Below are 22,276 nucleotides of genomic sequence, written 5' to 3' on the forward strand. Positions count from 1 at the left end.
ATGACATACTTCCGTGCATTGTTGACCTTATTATAGAGGTGAACAATTTGACGGTCCATCTCATTCCTATCGTTTATTTCAAATGTGTTTAAATTTTTATTTACATGCCAGGAGGATCTACTGTAATCTAAGAACGTTCTCCGAAGGAAAAGATGGCTGTTGAAAACCAGCCCAGGAAAGATTAAAAATGATCGGTTTATGATCAGAATAAGTACATCGAAACTATATAGCCTGTTTCCAGTCATTCGACAGGGTCAGGAATGGAATGAATAAAGCCCCATCTAGCAGCGACAATAGGAATTGTGCCGGCTGCCGAAGCACACCTCTGGGGCAATGATCGTTGAATGACAAATGAAATGAAATATTGGACAGTGTTGCTGGAATGAATGATGAGAGAGAAAATCGAAGTATCCGGAGAAAAACCTGTCCCGCCTCCGTTTTGTCCAGCACGAATGTCACATGGAGTGACCGGGATTTGAACCACGGAACCCAGCTGCGAGAGGCCGGCGCGCTGCCGCCTGAGCAACGGAGGCTCCTTAAGTACATTATGAACAGTAAAATCAATTGATCTCACCTCCTTTTACACCCCACCGCCGTTAAGTTTATTTACAACTCCCCCCCCCCCAAAAAAAATAGAAGATGTGTTTCTTTATGTTTAAAAGATATTCCAAACACCAATGTTCACATCTGTTACATTCAGTTTTGAGATATAAGTATCCCCATAAAAATAATTCACTTTATTTTCACTTCCTTTCACACTCCCCTCCCCCCACCCCGTAAGTGAATTTTCCGGCAAAATATACTTGTTTCCTTAATAGTAAAGGATCTTCTAAATAGTAATTATCACGACTCTAACTTCTTCAGTTTTTGATTTATGTGTCTTCATGAAAGGAATTCAACTCCTTTTCACTCCCGCCCCCCAAACGCGTTTTTCTTTGTTTAAGGAAATTCAAATACCAATTTTCACGTCCGTAACAACTTTAGTTTCTATTAGATGTATGTATTCTCATACAATTAATTCAATTAATTTTTCAATTCTTTCACCCCCCCCACCCCACCCCCCTTCATTGGATTTTCCGAGAATACGTGTTTCTTTACTTTTAAAGCAGATTCCAAAGCAGATTTCACGTCTGTAATATCTTCATTTTTGAGATATCAGTAGCCTAATTAAAAGAATTCAACACCATTTTCAGTCACTTTTACCCCCCCCCCCCTTCCACCCAAGTGGTATTTCCGAAAGCTGAAAATACATGTTTCTTTATTTTTAATAGAGATAAAAATACCATTTTTCACTTCTGTAACATGTTAAGTTTTTGAGATATACTGTAGAAATTCGCTTTTTAAAATTTCACCCCTTTTTATTTCCCCTTACGTGGAGTTTCCGAAAACAAATCATCTATCTTTCTTTACATTTACAGGAGATTCCAAATACCCACTTTTTACGTCTATAACATTTTACGTTTCTCAGATATTCTGTAGATATAGTCTTTCAAAAAATTCACCCCAGTTTGTCACTCCTGTTTATCCCCCATTAATTGGATTTTCCAAAAACAAAAAAATACGTGTTTCCTTATTTTTAAAGGAGCTCCCATATACAAATTTTCAGTTCCGTAATATTTTCATTTTCTGAGATATATGTATCCTCATTAAAGGCATTCATCCCATTATTCACCCATTTACACCCCTCCTATTGGGATTTAAAGAAAGCAAAAAATACGTGTTCTTGTATTTTTAAAGAAGATTCTAAATACCATTTTTTTACACCTGTAAACTTTTAAAGTTTTAAGATGTAGACACACTCATTTTAAAAATTCACCCCCCTTTTCACTCTCCATTATTTGGATTTTCCAAAATCAAAAAAATACCTGTTTCTTTATTTTTAAAGTACATCCCAAATACCAATTTTCAGGTCTGTAATATATTCAGTTTCTAAGATATATGTATTCTCTTTAAAGGCATTCAACCCAATTGTCACCCCCTTTTCACCCCTCCTATTGGGATTTTCAGAAAACAAAAAACTACGTGTTCCTTGATTTATGATGAAGATTCTAAATACCAATTTTTACATCTCTAAACTTTAAAACTTTTGAGATATAGATGCACTCATTCTAAAAATTCACCCCCCTTTTCACCCTCGCATTAATTGGATTTTCCAAAAACAAAAAAATATGTGTTACTTTATTTTTGAAAGCGATCAAAAGTACCAATTTTGAGGTCTGTAATATCTTCAGTTTCTGAGATATAAGTAATCTCTTTAAAGGCATTCAACCCATTTTTCACCCCTTTTTAACCCTCCTATTGGGATTTTCCGAAAACAAAAAATACGTGTTCCTTTATTTTTAATGAAGATTCTAAATACCAATTTTTACATCTCTAAACTTTAAAACTTTTGAGATATAGATGCACTCATTTTAAAAATTCACCCCCCCCTTCACCCTCGCATTAATTGGATTTTCCAAAAACAAAAAAATATGTGTTTCTTTATTTTTGACAGCGATCGAAAGTACCAAAATTGAGGTCTGTGATATCTTCAGTTTCTGAGATATAAGTAGCGGTATCCTGAGTAAAGGCATTCAACCCGTTTTTCACCCTTTTTCACCCCTCCTATTGGGATTGTCTGAAAACAAAAAAATACGTGTTTCCTTATTTTTAAAGAAGATTCTAAATACCAATTTTCACATCTGTAAACTTTTAAAGTTTTGAGATATAGACACACTCATTTTAAAATTTCACCCCCCTTTTCACCCCCTTAGGGACGGAATATCCAAAAATCCTCTCTTAGCGAGCACCTACATTATAATATGAATATATCCCCAAAATTTCATTTCTTTATGTCCAGTAGTTTTGGCTCGGCGATGATGAATCAGTCAGTCAGTCAGTCAGTCAGTCAGTCAGGACAAGCTACTTTATATATATAGATTGTTTTAAGGAGAAGTACAACTAGGCAACCATCCCCTCGTAATAGTAATCCAAAATAAAAAATGTAAGAGATACTCTCTAGGCCTCACAAATCTAATACTGGCGAGGTCAGGAGAGAACTAGAGTTGACCAAAAAAGATTGGATAGGATAGTTGAAAGTGATGAACCTGACACAAGTAAGTGGTGGTGGTGATTATTGTTTTAAGAGAAAGTACAACCAGGCAACCATCCTCTATATAACATTGATTAGAGAGAGAAAATGGAAGGGATCCAACACTTCAAGAATTGACGGGATTGGCCAAAGAAAGACAAGGGCCACGAAGGGCATAAGAATTAGACTCCCTATCCCTCGGAAACCTAATAGCGTTGGGGTCGGAAAAAGACAAGAGTTGATCAAGGAAGGTCGGATAGGATAGATGAAAATGAGGAGCCTGGCACAAGGTAGTGAAACCAATGCCAAGACTCAGCTAAGTGCCCCATGGTCGCCAACCCACTCTCCCAAGTTGAGAGCCCCAGGGGCCCCTTTTAGTCACCTCTTACAACAGGCAGGGGGTACCGTGGGTATTATTCTACCACCCCCACTCACAGGGGCAACATAAGTAAGCAACCAGGGACTTAAGACCATTATGATATCTCTTTTGCTCCTAATAACTGTTACAGAGGACTGATATTCTTGATAACAGTTATTACCTATGATACCAGGTCATTCTATCATCTCAGTATGCCATGGTGTAAGTTAAATAAAACTCAAAAATGTCATATTGTGTTAGGTATAGCCCTATATGATAAATGAGGTCAACAAGTCCATCAGCTCCCATTGAACATTTTCAAACAATGTCTCTATAAATGGTTACTGGTGAATCTACGGTACTCCATTGCCAAGTACAATGAAGAGGACTGGAGCGATCTATACTAACTTCATGTATTATTTTTCTAGATATTTAGATATCTTCAGAAGGGGTAATGCATTCCATCATATTTGCTTAAATATAATGTACCTATTGTATATTTAGTTATTTAAATGTTCTATGTATAACATGTGTGCTCCAGGTCCGAGCATGTAACTGGTCACCCAGTGGCCAATAAAACACAGTGGAATAATGGTTAGTAAGTGCTTAGGCCACCTAGAGGGATTCGTGGATGGTACACATAGCAAGGGGGAGAATCAAAGAAATGCTGAGTAGAGAGGAAAATAGGAGTGTGTTGGTACAGGAGGGTTCCAGTAATGCTTTCTTCAAATGAGGAAAAGAAATATATTATTCCAAAGTACCAACATACATGTATTAAAAATAGGCTTCTCATAAAATTCAGTTTTACACCATACAAAGGTTCCCATGAATTACTAGCAAAAAAATAATTGTTTTTTTTAGAGCAGTTCATACACTTCCCTTCAACAAAAGCTTCTATATCAACATAGACTAGAACTGAATGAGACACTTCTTCAACCTATTCTTGCAATAACAATAACAGAACAAATTTAATGGAGACTAAAATATCAGCAAAAACTCACAAGAAGCAGAAAGAATTGAAATAGACATTCAAATTTCTGCAGGGATAATGAAAAGAATGAGAAAGTGGGGGAGGATCCTAAAGACCTAACAATACATGATGGATTTGTTTTGATGACTGCAAGAGGGAAGATTAATATGCCTTAGAGCTAATACAAACTATATGGATATTCACATGATTATACATATGGTAATTGAAACCAATTAATTAATTACAATTCTATGACTAAACTCCAAGTATAACAAATAGCCTTAGAAAGGTGAGCACCAAGTGTGCGAAAATAGGGAAATTAATGCCATAGTAATAATAGGGACAACACAATAATTAGGGTTTGATAGAATAAATATTCTAGAAGCTTAGCCAGAATAAGGTTAACCTTCATGCACACGGTATCGCCTATCTGTTCCCGTAGCAAAACAATAAGAGTGGCAGTACTGGAAACCAGTAAACACCAAATGCCCAAAAGATCAAAGTTATTTCAAAACAAGTCCAAGTCCACATGTCCAAAATTTGAAAGTACGGAGAGACCACAAAGAACGATTTTTAAAGCAGTTTTTAAAGCATAGTTGATGCATAAGTGGTGAGATAGTTTGCCAGGGAGACTTCTAGCTCGTGCAAGGAGAACTCCATCCATAGCCTGCCGATGCCTCATCCGAACTGCAGTACAGAGGAAATCGCCAAGGAAGGTTATGGATGGAACAAGAATGTTTGAGAGTTGATGAGGTTGTTTGAATAACATATGTGACAGGGTGACATCACAGTTCTGACGAGGAAGTAGGCAGCAAGCAGTTAAGAGTGCATGCAGAACAGAGGAGGTAACAAGCATCCAATGGAGGAAGTCCAGTACGGTGTTGATCTGCATAGAAAATACTATAGAACACCATGATGGAGTTAGCGATTTCCAGGGTAGATGTAGATATTGTAGCCGATGATACAAGGTGAGTAGGTGATGTAACAAACTATATTTGTTAACAGTATCTATACCATTTGTTTTTGTTCTGATTTCAATAATAATGTTATTGTTTTTACGTCTCACTAACTACTTTCCCAGTTTTCAGAGACGCCAAGGAGCCATAAGTTTGTCCCACAGGAGTTCTTTTATGTGCCGTTAAATCTACCGACACGAGGCTGGCCTATTTGAGAACCTTCAAATACCACCAGACTGAGCCAGGATCGAACCTGCCAAGTTGGGTTTATAAGGCCAGCGCTCTACCATCTGAGCTACTCAGCCCGGCTTTCTGATTTCATTTCAATGGCCACCACACATTAAACTGGATGATAGTCCTCTGGTTGTTACCAAGATTCAGTCCACCTCCATTAGGGTAACAGTTAGTACTATTAGCTGCCGTCATAGAGGCCCGGGTTTGATTCCCAATTGAAGAATGGCAGGAGGGCTGGTATGCAGTTAAAATGGTACATGCAGCTCACCTCCAATCCAGATGTGTCTGAAAAGAGTTGCGACACCTCTCGTTGAGGTCATGAGTTTACTTTCACTTTTTTAATTTAAAAAAAACAAGATATAAAGTCAAGATGAACAGGCTGGGAGCATGGATAGACATCAGCATCACTGCACCACTAATGGACAATTTTTTAATAAATTTTTTAGAACAGTTAATTGTTTGTTACTCTCATGTCTGTCAATTGGTTAAGCATAATTGTTCCATTTATACAGAGCATAAATTTATATTGATATATAAGTTTATCCATTGGAATGTAAGATATATTGAGGTGTATATAGTTTTATTATTGGAGTATGCTCGTTTAGTTTAGTGGTGATTGGTGGTGATTATTGTTTTAAGAGGAAGTACAACTAGACAACCATCCTCTATATAACACTAATCAGAGAGAAAAATGGAAGGGGTCCAACACTTCAAAAAATGAAGGTATCGGCCAAAGGAAGACAAGGGCCATGAAGGGCGTGAAAATGAAAGACTCCCTAGCCCTCGCAAACCTAATAGCGTCGGGGTCGGAAAAGAACAAGAGTTGACCAAGGGAGGTCTGATAGGATAGATGAAAGTGAGGAGCCTGGCACAAGTAAGTGGATCGTTTAGTTCATATGGAAAATATCTATACAGGGTGTTTCTAAATTCCCATTGCAGACTTTGAGGGCTTGCAGTGGGGACCAAGACGGTTAAGTTTATCATAGGAACTTGTGTCCAGAAACGTACTGTCTTCCCGCTACCCGCAAAAAACCCACCACAGCATGCGTTCACAGCTCTTGCATTTTCGGCGCACTGTCCGACTCCTGCTGCTTGTCGTCTGGGTCAAATTACAGGTGGGGGTCTATGTGACAACCACCGACATCAACACAGATATGCTACCTATGCATCATGTTCTCGTACACACGGTCACCAATCCCTGGTCCTCCAACATCTGCTGCAGCCATAACCCACGCCAGTAGGTCTTCCTGGTATTCCACAGGGGTCTTGTAAATCAAGTTATCATGTGACCCCACAGGGCAGGCGGGCGGGCGGATGGATGGATGGATGGATGGATGGATGGATGGATGGATGGATGGATGGATGGATGGATGGATGGATGGATGGATGGATTGATTTAGGTCATGTGAAGCAAATGCTCCTAACTCAAACTTTCTCCATTATCTGGAGATGGAGGTGCCCAGAAGAAGACCTATTGGAAGGCCTAGAAAGAGATGGACAGACCAGGTTAATGAAGATGAGTAACATGGGATGCAGTGGAGAGGGAAAAACTATACCAGGACAGAGTTCAGTGGAGGCATATCATTCACAAAGTTCCTACCCGGCTTGCTGGAAGGAAATCCTGATGATGATGATGATGATGATGATGATGAAAGGTGTGAAGAGAGCGCATATAACTTTCTGGTAAGACCATAGTTAGAATATATTTCCAGTGTATGAGACCCACACCAGGATTACTTGATTTGAGAACTGGAAAAAATCCAAGATATGCAGTACAATTAGTACTTGGTGATTTCTGACAAAAGAGCAGTGTTACAAAAATGTTGCAAACTTTGGGCTTCAAGGACTTGGGAGTAATAAGGCGAGCAGCTTGACTAAGTCATATGTTTCAAGCTTTTAGTGGAGAGATAGCAAGGAATGACTTTATTGGATGAATATGGTTGTGTGGACTTTTAAAAGAAGGAAATATTATAATATAAAGATAATGCTGGAATTCAAAATGACAAATTAGGGCAAATATAATTTATAGGAAGTGGATTTAAGGGTTAGAATAATTTACCAAGGAGTGAGTGAGTGAGTGCCTTATAACTGTGAAATCCTTGTTTGGAGGAATAATAATAATAATAATAATAATAATAATAATAATAATAATAATAATAATAATAATAATAATAATAATAATAATAATAATCTATGTATTAGCATATTTAGTTTAACTACACATTTCTAAAGTGAGCTGTTTTATTTTATCTCCATTATTTCAATTATTTTATCTATTATTCCCATTATTTTATAATTAGAATATGCCTAAGTAGTTATTGTAGTGTAGCTGTTTTACCGATTGGTATATTGCTGGATTCATTATCATGAAATTTTTGTGTAGCACTGTACCTAGTATTTCTTTTCCTCTGATACATAATATATTACAGAATATGATATTTTATTTCTGTTTCATATTATTTCATATTTCCGCAAAGAAGATAAAAGAACGTCTGCAGGAGACAGGTGTAAGGTCAGTGGGTGTAAATGGGAATTAAGGAGAATAAGGGAAGAGATTGCGAGTTTGAGGAAGTTAATAAAGCTTTTAACTCACCAGTGGTCACTATATGAGCAAAATGCTCATGGTCATTGAAAATCATCTGTTTTATTATACAGCATGTAGTTTCGAACTTCAGCTCTGATGTACCTTCGCACAGCAGTTTTCAGAGAAGGATGGATGCACTGAAATGCACATCTGTGACCTTGAGAAGGGACAGGGAGGGAGGAATTATCAGCAACTATCAACAGTGAGCATTTTGCTTCACGTGCGACCAGTCACGTTGGTGTAAATTTCTGTGTGTGTTATAGTTTTGCTATTGTTGTATGTTGTTTCATAGTTGAAACAGTTCTTTGCAACTTATTGTGTTAATGTGTTATGTAATTAGTGCATGACGATGGCTTCAAGTCATGACATTTTAGCTTGGTTTGATGAAGTTCCTAGTGATCTATTCTAGGGCAAAAACAGTGACTCAGACTTTGAAAGTGAACACAGTAAACATAATATGGATATGAACAGTCCGAGACAGAAGAATGTGTTGATGGAACCGTACCTGGAGAGCAATCTGTAGCTGGCAAACAACCTATGTTGGAGGTAAATGTGAATTTCATGTTTCGTGACAATGTTTATATAAGGAGAGGTAAGGTGACAAAGTGGGGCATACACCCACCAAGAAATCGACACTCATGAACTTGTGCTGTAAATATAGTGACTCATACTGCTTGTATGAAGGGCATTGTGAAAGATGCACAACTATTTTAGAAAGCTGGGAATTGTTTTTTCCAGTTACAGTTATAAATGAACTCGTTACATGCACAAATAAATTTATGAAGAAAATGAGGACCATTTATTCACATCCATGTGATTGTATGGATACAACTGTAGACAAATTACATGCTCTTCTAGGATTGCCCTATATGTCAGGTTTGAAAAGGGCTCGCATTTAAATGTACAAGAGTTATGGTGTGATGGTGGAACAGCCCCAGATTTTTTGCGGGCTGCAGTGACAATGAGACAGCTCTATTTACTCCTTAGAGCTCTATGATGATTTAGATACACGTGAACACAGGAAATAGGCTGACAATTTGGCACCAATAAGATGCATTTTTGAAGATTTTGTGGGTAAATGCAAAAGCCATTACCAGATAGGGGAATATACAACAATCAACGAAATGCTGGAACCTTTTTGAGGTCGTTGCAAATTTAGGAAGTATATGGCCAAGAAACCTGCCAAGTATGGCATGAAAATCTATGCATTAGTGGATTCTAGAGTGTTTTGTACTAGTAACATGGAGATCTACGCAGGTAAACAACCTGAAGGACCTCTCCAAACTGACAACAAACCAAGCAGCATGGTGAAACGACTTGTAACACCAATTGTCAATATTGGTCATAATGTGGCGATGGATAATTATTTTATATCTGTTGAGCTGTCAGAAGACCTTCTGAAGTACCAGAGACTAACTATAGTAGAAACTCTAAGAAAAAATAAGCCTCAGATCCTTCCTGAGTTGTTACGTGTGAAAGAGACGCCCCTCAGCGGTATGTTTGCCTACGGCAAAAAAATGCCTTCTGACACCTTACATGCCAAAACCAAGGAGAATCGTACTAATCCTTTCTGCTAGGCATGGCACTGACACTATCGACAAAGAATCAGATGATGCCAACAAACCTGAAGTTTGTGTTGATGTAGTAGATGAGATGAAGGCTGCATATTCACTGTCACAAATCAGTAACAGATGGCTACTAGTTGTATTTTTCACACTAATGAATGTAGCATCCATACTCTGCTACATCATTTTCAAACTGAATACAAGAACTCTATTGGATCATCGTGCCTATCTGAAGAACTTAGCAATGGAACTTGTGAAACCCCATTTAGTTACAAGGGCTTCTATTCCGAATTTGTCACGAACACTTGTTCGGCAGATCAAGTGCATTGCTGGCACGACTAAGGAGGAAAGTATGCCACTTTCTGAGGAAGGAATGTGTGGTTTGTACCCCAGAAAGAAAAATCGGCAGACAAAGAAAACTTGTTCCAAGTGCCGGCTGCCAATCTGCAATGAACATACAAGTTTCAAGTGTGTACAATCCTCAGAACGGCAGAGGAAAACGACAATGAAAGTTGTTTTTTTTTTTTTTTTTGCTAGGGGCTTTACGTCGCACCGACACAGATAGGTCTTATGGCGACGATGGGATAGGAAAGGCCTAGGAGTTGGAAGGAAGCGGCCGTGGCCTTAATTAAGGTACAGCCCCAGCATTTGCCTGGTGTGAAAATGGGAAACCACGGAAAACCATCTTCAGGGCTGCCGATAGTGGGATTCGAACCTACTATCTCCCGGATGCATGAAAGTTGTAAGTGAAGTAATACTAAGTGATGGCTCTAGCTAACCTATTACTCTCCAACAGTTTCAAGTTAACAAGTAAATATAATGAGAACATTTCGCAAATTACCAAACGTATAAAAACCTAATTCATAATTTTTATTGTTCTTTATAACCATTTGAGATTTATTCTTATGTTCATTTGATGTGTTAGTACATTTGCACTTGAAATCTGTTGGTATTTATTATGTAAACATGTCATATCATTGAGCATTTTGCTCAACACACGACCACTCACGTTACTTTAATCTTAGCGACCACTGGCGGGTTAATGGAGGACAGGAATGAAGGTAGGTCTCCCTCAATCAATGTACATGGTATGGTTGGTAAGTAAGAGGGAGGGGAAGGAAGTGTCTGAGAACTAGTGGAAGTCATATGGGCTAATATTTTAAGGGGAAGGAAAATGAGAGCCAAGGGTGCTCATCAGGAAATGAGTTCAGACAAATAAGAAACATATCCCAAGTCCATCCAGCTTTCACTTCTGTACAGCAAACTCCATCTGAAAACAGACCTATGTAAAGATAATTTTTTTCGAGAACTCACTTCTTATGTAATACTATTCTTCACAGCACAGTGCATAGTTCCAATATAATTGGTCCATTATTAGAAATGATACATTTTCCAAGAATGAGTCAGCTGGAAAATTTATAACTTCCAATAATGGACTAAGTATATGGGAAATATGAATTTAATCATTCAGGACAAATATTTCAAGTTCCCTAAGAGAATCAAAATCTTTATCAGGGCATTCGCAGAACCGTGCCATGGTTCTGTAAGACAACTTCAAATCCCTGCATACCTCATGAAAACCTTCATGATATTGTTGTGCTGTACGATCGTGGGCACATTCTGTTTTAATCCAGCTGCACTGTTACTGTTTCAAGAACCTCTTTGATACTAACTGTTTGACTAGTCTCTTGCAGGCAACACTGTTCTTTACAGCACAGTGCATGCACATAACGTTGGATGGACGAGTCCATGTACTGTTAGGTAGATTGGGTACGACCCTAACATGTATATATGCGAAAAATACTGATTCTGTTTTCTGGTGTGCATGTAGCAGTGTTGCCACTAATAAAGCAGTAGCCATTGTATATCAGAATGTGTTTTGTAGTTTTTGAGAAATGGTGGAATATATTATGAGACAGTCAGGCTTCACAATCTTTTTCAGTTTCCTGAAAGTTCTTTAATTTTTTCTTTCATTGTCCTAGATGTGTTTGGGGATAGCAGATATTTCTTTTTAGTGTGAGTGTGGTACTGATACCGATAACAACAAAGCTTACTGAACGAAGCTTACGAATGGCAACCCAGTCAGCTTAGATAATGTACTTGTGATGAGGTTCAATACTAGACAATACTAATAAACTAAAACTTAAAAAAATGTAAGGATTCAGAAAAAACAAAGAAACAAAAGCCTTAAAATCAAAATTGCCTTTGTAGAACAATCATTGGAATGTTCTTTGAACAGGTACTTACAGTTAATAAATATCTGCAACAGAATACAAAATAATCAACCATGTGCTGCATTGAGTAGGTAAAGGTCTTCACTAGCCAGGTATAGACCTGCTGGACTGTGCTGATATGAGAAACAAAAAACAGAACGGAAGCCTAACAGTGTTAGCCTCAGTTTACAACAGATCCAAACCAATGAATATTGAATTTTCACGACCGCATTGTAATCAAAACAGACTTTCAACGTATTAGGTCGTGTTACATACATGTAGTATGTGTTGAAGAGAAGTTAAGTACAGAACAAAAATGGCCAGCTGGACACCAGTGGGATCCGAACCCACAACCTCCCGATTTCGCGTCGGTTGCTCTACCAATTGAGCTATGGTGTCCTAGGCCATCTTTGTTCTGTTTGAAAGGATCTGAGCTACAGGTCTGGCACTACTGCTAGCACACTGTAGAGTGCGTTCAAGTCGCCCGTTGTGGGGCATGTCAATGAATATTGAATTTTCACGACCGCATTGTAATCAAAACAGACTTTCAACATATTCAGTCGTGTTACGTACATGTAGTACGTGTTGAAGAGATGTTAAGTACAGAACAAAAATGGCCAGCCGGACACCAGTGGCATCCGAACCCACAACCTCCCTATTTCGCGTCGGTTGCTCTTTCTTATTTCTTATCTGTTGAAGATAGACATATGCTGTCATGGTTTTTTTTGTATTTTTGTCAAGAGTTACAAATGCTACCCTTGTAATTTTGATGCATCTGTGATAGTTTAGGCAGCATATTGACTATTCAGCATCCTGGATGCTTAATTTTTTTGACTTGCTCCACTTTTAATCTACCTGACATCCTGGTAGCATAATTACATATATGGTAGTTTATAGTAATCTAGAAGAAATCTCTCCAATGGTGAAAGAATTATTGAAATTGGTTGAGTGATTCCTGAACATACCCTCCATACAAAAACAAACAAACAAAACAAACTTTCTCTGTTTATAATATTAGTATAGATAGTTATTGAGGACAGCCACACACAGGGCAGCTGAAAATACTATTAATGAGATAATTCATTTACAGATATCAGATAATTATGAAGTTGATTTAATTCTTGAAACTGTTATTATAACTAGGCCTATGTAAATATTATAATTAAAGAAAAAAATTATAACTAACACATTATTCTCACAAAGTGTAGTCATAATTTGGACTCTCATCAGCGAGGGTTTACAGTCTATAGGCCTAAAGCCACCGGAAAGTTTCTTGAAATTCCTCTTTTACTCACCAAAACACTGTGAATATAGTTCTCGTCGGACTGGACAGATCCCTGTTTCTCGAGCTTGTCTTTGCTGTAGAGCCATATCTAACTGTTCCTGTAGGTTGATGACATCAAGTCTTGTTGCAGGTGTACTTGACACCTATGGTAGTAAAGGGAAATGCAAATTAGAATACATTTACATGCAGATGGGTTCAATACTTTTGTAGTACTAAATGTCTTATTTACCTCTTGTCTCCAAAGCTGCCCATCTTCTTCCCATTCTTTTGGTGGTAAGATATTGTTTAAAATCTCCTCTGTTTCTCTCTTGGCTTCTGAAGACATAGGAGCAAGTTTAGAACGACCTGGGGTCGGAGGGACTACAACCGGTAGAGTTGTTGTATGAGGAGATTTTCCAGCCTAGATATAGTATAAGCTATATTTAGAAGAAATCATTGTAATTTCAACAGCAGTTTATGTGCATTCAGAAAATGTAACATTTGACAAATTTTCTTTAAGTTTACTATCACATTCAGTGGTTGCACTCAGACTTTTATGAAAAGTTCTGACAAGGAATGTTCATGAAGTGTCTGGCAGAGATAGGTAGGTATAAAACTGAATAATTGCACTCAGACTTTTATGAAAAGTTCTGACAAGGAATGTTCATGAAGTGTCTGGCAGAGATAGGTAGGTATAAAACTGAATAAGATAGAAAATTCAGCTATACATTTGGTTTATTACATTCATTTTAGCTGCCCATACCAGTAATTATACATGTTTGAATCTTGGTAAAGTAATCTTTAAGCATAATAATAAAAACAGTAAAACCTGTATAAATTGGAAACCTGCTTTAAACAGATATTTTCTGTAGTCCCATGAAGCTATATGGAACTTCATGCAGCCTAAAATGGAACCTGTCCAATGTGGAAATGGACCGATATTTCCATTCCCGTGAAGGAAAATTCTCTGAATAAAACAGAACAACTGTCAATGTAATGTTACATGATGTAATAACTACAATAGAAATGGTAAGCAAGGAATTCTACCATACAGCTGATTTCCATTGTTGTTGTTCATGTAATTAATTTAGGGGCTTAGAACATTTGTTGGAGCCAATAATGTGATCATGTTTACCACTTGCCCATGTCTTGAGTGCTTATTGCCACCCCACCAGGCGCTGGAATACTGGGCTTCCTGACAGGAGAATGTGTGTCTCAACACAGTCGCACTATTATTCTAACAGTGTTAGCACGAGTGCTGTTGAGCTGTACCAGTACTTGTTATTCTTCAATTTGTTAGGGATAAATCATAAAACTCTTATCTCTTGATGAAAAATTTAAGCTCAAAGAAGCAAGAGAAAATCAAATGCAGTCAGTGAAATCTCTTAAAGTGTTACGGTATTTCAATGCAGAAAGACTCAAGTCTATGATAAAAGAAAGGAAGAAATGAGAAAGGAATGGCTAGAAGGTACATATATGGTCTCTCTATTCATTTTATATTGCTTTCTCTAATTAAACTTAAACCTGTTGACTTGTATGTAGCCGTTGCAGTACATACTGTTTACTAGTACAGTACTGTAGTACTTACAGGTTTTGATTCCTGCCGTACAGTAGCCACATACAGTATATGCAATGGGTACTGTACTTCATTCCCTCCCATCATTAGGACATGAATCAATGAAATAAGAAAAAACCAAAACCAAAAACACTAACAATGAAGAGGTTAACCATCTTACAACCAAAACTCAAGTCTTAAGGTGAAAAGTGCAAGGGAGAAAAACATTTAAATCATTTTCTTGTGTGCGAATATGGAAAGAAACATGGAACGACCTCTGGTGATAGGAAAGACACAAAATCTTAGATATTTTAATAATCTGTGTGCGTCTTTGTTACTGGTTACTTGGCATGCCAATAGAAAGTCCTGACACCCTCATTGATGGAGGAATTGCTTATTTCCTTCAATAACAAAATGAAGTTGGAGAAGAGGAAAGTGTTTTTGTACAATGCTACCTATCATCCACACTTGAATCTTTCTAGTATAAGATTGATCTGGTTTTCTGCCAACACAACAACCATTATACAGCCTATGGATCAAGGAATAATTTGTTGCATGAAAAGTCACTACTGTAAGTTTGTGATGCAAACCTTAATGGTAAGAATTGATAATTGCATTGACATAACTGGACTACCAAAATCATTAACAGTCAATTTATGCCTCAAACTATTCAACAAGGTTTCAGAAATGCCAGATTTTCATCCACTGATACCGTGGATGAGTGCTCAGAGATTGACAATGAAGAGGTAGTCAACGACGTAAATCAACTATATTCGATGATTGAAGAGAATGTGGAAGATGTAATCAATATTGACAGAGATATTTTCACAGGTGGTAACATAGAATCTGAAATGGATTGCATTTCTACAGGATCAAATACCGAAGAAGACGCCATCAGTGAAACTACCACTCTTTCTGTGTGTAGCTTACATATATTGAAGCAATGCAATATGTTCTGCAGTTGAAGGGATTTGTATTTACTACAAATAATTCAGAACTGCTTCTGAGTCTTTCATCACCAAAAACTGTAATTGAGACAACTCTAATATTGGGAAAAGTTAGGAAGAGAAGAATATTGGATTTAAAAAAAAAAAAAAAAATGTGTACTGCTGTGAAGTTTTGGTGCTCTGCACTAGTTATTACAGTAATTTTTTTTTAGAATTTTTGAAATTGTGTAGACTTTAATTTTACATAGTTTTTTTTTTTTTTTTTTTTTTAGAATTTTTCAAATTCTTTTAGGTTTAATTTCACAAAATATTTTAAAGTTACATTCCAAGTGTTACTTTTTAAAAACATTAACCTTTGAGTATTGTGTATTCTTCCTTGGGCAGCCTCTAGTTGGAGGAAGATATACAGTAGTACAGTACATACATGCAATTTAACATTTATTTGTTTCAAAGAAATTCTCCAAATTGTATTTTTCCACACATTAATTGAAATAAGAACACAGTAAGCATAAACTATAGGTTAACCTTGCACAAAACAGAAACCTTCCAAAAACAGAAATATTTTCTGGTCCATAGCAATTCTGGTTTAGACAGATGTAAAGGTCAAGGCAGGCAGTTTTTAATGGGCCACAAATTAGAAAGCTTCTGAAAGACTGAAACTTTGAACAGATGATGAATGCAGTGAAACTTGCTGTATGGATTTTAATGAGGAACATCATGATGGAGTTCCTAGGAAATGTAAAGGATGAACAATTCAAAACAATAGAGAAAATGATGTTGGATCACATGAAAGAGCTGGGGTATAGAATGAGCCTGAAACTGCATTTCCTTCATTCTCATTTTGATCACTTTCTGGAAAATATTTGTGCTATTAGTGAAGAGATGGGAGAGAGATTTCACCAAGACATCAAGGAGGCAAAAAGGAGATACCATGAGAGGTGGCATATACTAATAATGGCCGACTACTGTTAGTGTTTGAAAAGAGATGGCAAACATGCAGCAGTCAGATGCTGGGAGCCAAGCAGTGATTCCAAGGGGACATCTAGGTCTGTTCACATTAAGGTGACTACAATTTTTCCCTATAATAGCATTTTCTGGTGTTGTTTTGCATACTGGTATACATTTTCTTCGTCAAGACTTATTTGCTCACACTTTGTTGTTAGAGCACAGAAATTATGTGTGTATATCTGCATCTACATGAATCATGAGATGTGGTTTGACCCCAGGTACTGGCATTTATATCAACAAAATTTCTGTTTATTTGGCCTACACTCTAAAAAAAATAGTGGAATACATATGTCATGGACAGTTTACAAAATATCATTTTTTTCTCTCTGTAAATATTTCCAATCTTAATTTTTTCAGTGTTTCTTATTATTAAATGAAATATATCTCTTATTAGCAAGATACCCGTGCTTCGCTACGGTATTATACTGAAATTTATAATTAAATGCTTATCGTTTTATATATAACCCGCCGATATTCGCGATCTGACTCTTTTTCTGGGAGATTCTGCCAAAATTTGCGTTCTGACTCGTTTTCTGAGAGATTACGGCAATGTTCCTCCCATTTTTCAATCTTTTTTCCAGCAATCGATTTTGTACTTCCTGGGTTAGGTCCAGGTATTCCACCTGGTCAGTTGGGTCCCTAAATCTTTGCCATCTTTTCTATAAGCATTTTTAATGTGGAGCAAATCCTTGAGGAGATCCAGCGTGGTGTCGTCTTGGGTGCCTTGGCGGTACTGAACTGGCGGCCGGACTGCAATCGTAGTCATTACCCATCCAGGACCCATTTCCAGCACGGTCCGCACATTTTGACGACGGTCCAGAACATTATTATCATCATCATCATCATCATTATTATTATTGATGTTCTGGATCCCACAGCAAAATGCAAGACCTCTACTTGGCGGTAAATTACATCTGCTGCCATTGTCATTGGTGACAGTATGACCAGCACCATTGTCGCCCGTAGGCAAGTGCGCAGGACTTCTGGTGATATGAATGACATACTTCCGTGCATTATTGACCTTATTCTAGAGGTGAACAATTGCACGGTCAATCTTATACCTATCGTTTATTTGAAATGTGTTTAAATTTGTATTTATATGCCAGAAGAATCAAATCAAATCAAATCAAAATCTCTTTATTTGCAAATGAGGTGTCTACCTGGGTGGCAAATGGTACACTAAAATACATTATTGTCAAGCACTAAATATTAAATTAACAAGAGAAGAAAATTTTCCTATAATACAATATTATACAATTTACGCTAACAATGTTTTCAATTAAACACACAGCTCATCCTTAATAAATTTATATTGTTTACAAAATTCTACTTATAATATCTCCTGTACTACTTACAAATATAGTCAACTGATATACAGTATGTGGAATTACTTCAAATGATACTATACAACTGGTATAAGATTAATATTTACATTGTATTTATTTACTTTTTTTTTTTTTTTTTTTTTTTTTTTTACCCGTTCTGGAACCTAAATAGCATTACGACCTGCTGTGTCTTAACCAGAGCCCCTTTTGCCACCACTTTTCAGAGTTCCTGAAGGGCATTCACAGCTACCGTAGCGGTCCCAGGGCCCTCGAAGTCCCCACTGTACTTCACCACTACAGGCAGTCCCCTACTTTGGCTGTCCAAAGTCCTTAGACCAGGGGATGGAATTAATTTATTCACACACATTTTTTTATTTACAATAACCTGCACTGGTCGAATGCCCTCTAACACTTCATTTATTTTCTCTGTTGCTGTTTATTCTCTTCTTGAATATCTGTAGAGATTTTGGAAAAGGATCAAACACTACCCCTGGTAAACTGTTCCACTCCTTCACACCCTTCCTAATGAATGAAAATTTACTCCAATCGCTTCTGCTAAAATTCCTTCTAATTTTATATTTGTGGTCAGTCCTGCCGATATAATTATTTTCCTACTGAAGCCTCTCATGGATATCTCCCCATGCTTCTTCTCTTGTATAGGCTCTATATAATCCTATAAGTCTAGTTTTCTCCCTTCTCTTACTTAAGGTTTCCCACCCAAGTTCCTTTAACATTTCTGATACACTACTCTTTCTCCTGAAATCCCCTGTTACAAATCTTGCTGCTTTCCTCTGGACACTATCTATTTCTTTTATTAGGTATTCTTGGTGAGGATCCCAAACACTGTTTGCATATTCCAATAATGGACGAACCATACTCAAGTAACTTTTTTCTTTTAATTCTTTGTTGCATCCTTTAAGTAGCCTCATTATGACTGGTAACGATCTGTATGCTTTCCCAACAATATCATCAACATGACCCTTCCAGTGCAAATTACTTTCAAATCTCACACCTAAGTATTTGCACTTGCCATCTTTTGGGATAACTACCTCGTCCAAAGTATATTCAAATTCAGTTTTAAAGCTCCTGTTTGTCAAAGTTGTAACAGTTGATTTGCCTCCATTAACCTTCATATTATTTTCTTCAACCCATTGTTGGATACTTTCAAGGTCCCTTTGTAATTCTGAACAATCCTCAATGTTGTTTATTTCCCTATAAACAATTATGTCATCTGCATACAATCTTATTTTTGATGTTATATTGTTTCCTAAATCATTTGCGTATATTAAGAAAAGTAACGGACCGATTATACTACCCTGTGCAATTCCCTTCCAAACTTTCTCTTCCTGAGATACATTATTTCCTACTTTGACTTTCTGAACCCTTGAATTTAGAAATGTTTTTATCCAACGTGTAACCCTTACGTCCAATCCTATTCCCTCTAATTTCTTTAATAATATTCCATATTCCACTCTATCAAAGGCTTTGGAAAGATCTATGGCTATGCAATCTAACTGACCTCCTGAATCCAACTGATCTGATATGTCCTGCTGAAATCCCACCAGTTGTGCCTCACAAGAAAATTTCTTTCTAAATCCATACTGGCTCCTCATGAACCAATTTTTATCATCACATATCCCTCTGATGTACTTTGATATTAAACTCTCCAGTATTTTACAAACTATACTGGTCAGGCTGATTGGTCTGTAGTTCTCTGGTTTCCTTTTATCACCCTTTCCTTTATAAATTGGTATTATTATAGATTCCTTCCATTCCTTTGGTATTACACTATTATTTATGACATAGTCAAAGAGAAATTTTAAATAAGGCACTATGTACCACCCCATTGTCTTTATCACCTCCCCAGTAATTTGATCACTTCCTGCTGCTTTTCCTTGCTGAAGCAGTTGTATTTCTCTGAAAATATCTTCATTTGTGAATGAGAAGCTTCTTGTTTCCCTCTGTGTCTCTCCCTCTCTATCTTCTGTTTTGGTTTCCAACTCCTGACAATCATCTACTGAATCTCTGAATTCCCTACGAAAGAGGTTTGCTTTCTCAGTATCTGTTAAATAGAGTTCACCCTCTTCTCCCACCATTGTAGGAATTTGGATTCCTTTTCCTTTTTGATTCCTGAAATATGAATACAGCTTTTTCCATTTCCCTTTGTGGTCATTACCCTCTTGAAGTATGCCATTCATATAATTCTCTTTTGCTTCCTTTTTCACTCTATTCAGTTCCCTCATTAGCTGTTTTCTAGTTTCTCTACTCTCCCTACCGTCTTTGATTTTCCTGTTTACTATTCTACATTTTCTTTTTAATTTTCTTATTTCCCTTGTATAATAAACAGGGTCTGAGGTCATTTTACTCTTCTTAACAGGTACAAATCTCTTCTCTCCTTCCCAAATGATTCCTTTAAATTTAGCCCGAAGTGTATCCACGTTACTCCCTTCACTTATCCAACAACTGAATTGTGATTTAAGGTAAGTCCCAAATTCATCAACTTTAGTTTTTCTGTACAATTTTCGTCTTGTGTAACCCTCCTATTAAGCCTTTTTGGTACGAGTCCTACATCCATTATTACAGCCTTATGGTCTCCTATTCCTTCAATTACCTCAGTTTGATCAACAATTTCCCATGGTTTAACCAAGAATACATCTAGTAAGTTATTGAGACGAGTTGGTTCTTGTACTACTTGTGTAAATCCTCCCTCCCAAATTAACTAATTTGCCAGTTTCTGTTCATGGGCTTCACTAGCAGCTCCATTCCATTCAACTTCAGGCAAATTTAGATCTCCTCCAATTATTACCATATCATTATTATTGTTTTTATGAGTATAATCTATTATTTTATCAAATATTTCCATGTCTCTTTCCTCTCTTCCAGGCCTGTATGTTCCTATAATTCCCACCTCCTTCATATTATCACAAAGTAATTTTATCCCTAATATTTCATCCCTTTCATCAGTAAACCATTCATGTGAACAGTAAGTTTCCTTCACCAGAATAAACACCCCCCCCTCCCTTTTTATCTCCTCGGTCTCTACGATAGACTGTGTACCCTTCTGGAAATACTTCTCTATTACCCACCCCTTCTCTCAACCATGATTCCACTCCTATCACCACATCAGTCTCATAAGATTCCATCAATGTACCAAATTTTAATTGTTTATTTACTACACTTTGACAGTTTACCAAGAGCAATCTCAGACCCCCTTCCTCCCTAAAATTTGACTGTTGCAATTGGGTAACTTGAAATTCCTTACTATCCTGAGTTTCATTTTCTAGTTGACTGAGCCAGCTTGAAGTACAGCTGGCTCTTTCTACTAGTTTTCCTGGTCAGTATTATAACTCAAGGGAGTTGCCTGTTTTACGGTACATATCTTAAGATTAATAAAATCTAGAACAATATTTGCTATCTTTCGTTTACCTGAACTGTTTAGATGGAGGCCATGTTTTGTATAACAGTATCTCTCAAAACTGCTGCATTCAGTAACCTGAGTATTCCGAAAATGTTTACAAATTTTAACAATATCTGTATTGACCTTGTCCACTTCAATGTTCACACACGAGTCTCTACGCAAATCACGCCTGTGGGGCATGTTCACTACAAAGACGTTAGTGTGGGTCAGCTTCCCTAGTGTATATTTAAGTTGTGATCTTACATTCTTGGCGTCGTCGTGAGCTACGTCGTTCGTCCCACCGATGATAAGCACTGATAAGTTCCTAGTTGCTTCTTCTACGTTTTCTAGGACACTGCTGATAGAAGCTCCTGGATATATTTCTCCGGTTGCTGCTCTATTCTCGTCGTTAATCACTCCCTTCCTTGGCTATCACCAAACACAGCTACCTTTGCTGATTTAGGCCTAACTGGGTCTTGAATCTGAATTCTAGGCCTAAATTTTCAATTCGGCACGACAACGGCAGCGGATCGCGATGATTTGGTTTCACGCGCGTGAACGCTGTCTTCCAGAATTAGATTATTTAGGACAGAAAACCTATTTCTGATGTTTATTTCCAGAAATTCAGTTGTAGATTTCTTCTTAGCCGGCCATCCACGAACTATTTGACACCACATGCTCGAGTTTGTTACTGGTACCGGTATATCACTCGAAGAATGGTCAGTCCCAAATTCTAGCGATCGCAGTCTTTCTTTTAATTCTTGATTTTCTAAGAAGGTTCTCCAAAGGAAAAGATGGCTCTTGAAAACGAACCCAGGAAAGATTAAAAA

The 22,276-nt window shown here is 37.2% G+C and overlaps 1 protein-coding gene and 1 non-coding gene across 2 annotated transcripts in view; both read right to left on the reverse strand.

Annotated features, from left to right (window-relative positions):
- The window catches only part of Dnali1 (Putative inner dynein arm light chain, axonemal Dnali1), an 88,645-nt gene that overhangs the window by 45,484 nt on the left and 20,885 nt on the right, over nt 1-22,276 (reverse strand). Inside the window, exons 2-3 of the mRNA XM_067137176.2 lie at nt 13,465-13,635; nt 13,246-13,378 (exon numbers count right to left, since the gene is read on the reverse strand). Coding sequence (XP_066993277.1) covers nt 13,246-13,378; nt 13,465-13,635 — 304 coding nt within the window. The remainder of the gene's footprint in view (nt 1-13,245; nt 13,379-13,464; nt 13,636-22,276) is intronic.
- On the reverse strand, nt 12,277-12,349 carry TRNAS-CGA (transfer RNA serine (anticodon CGA)). Its single transcript has one exon. It is a non-coding gene; the product is annotated as a tRNA-Ser (tRNA).

This window comes from Anabrus simplex, chromosome 1 (genome assembly GCF_040414725.1).
Source record: "Anabrus simplex isolate iqAnaSimp1 chromosome 1, ASM4041472v1, whole genome shotgun sequence".
Classification (NCBI taxonomy): Eukaryota; Metazoa; Arthropoda; class Insecta; order Orthoptera; family Tettigoniidae; genus Anabrus; species Anabrus simplex.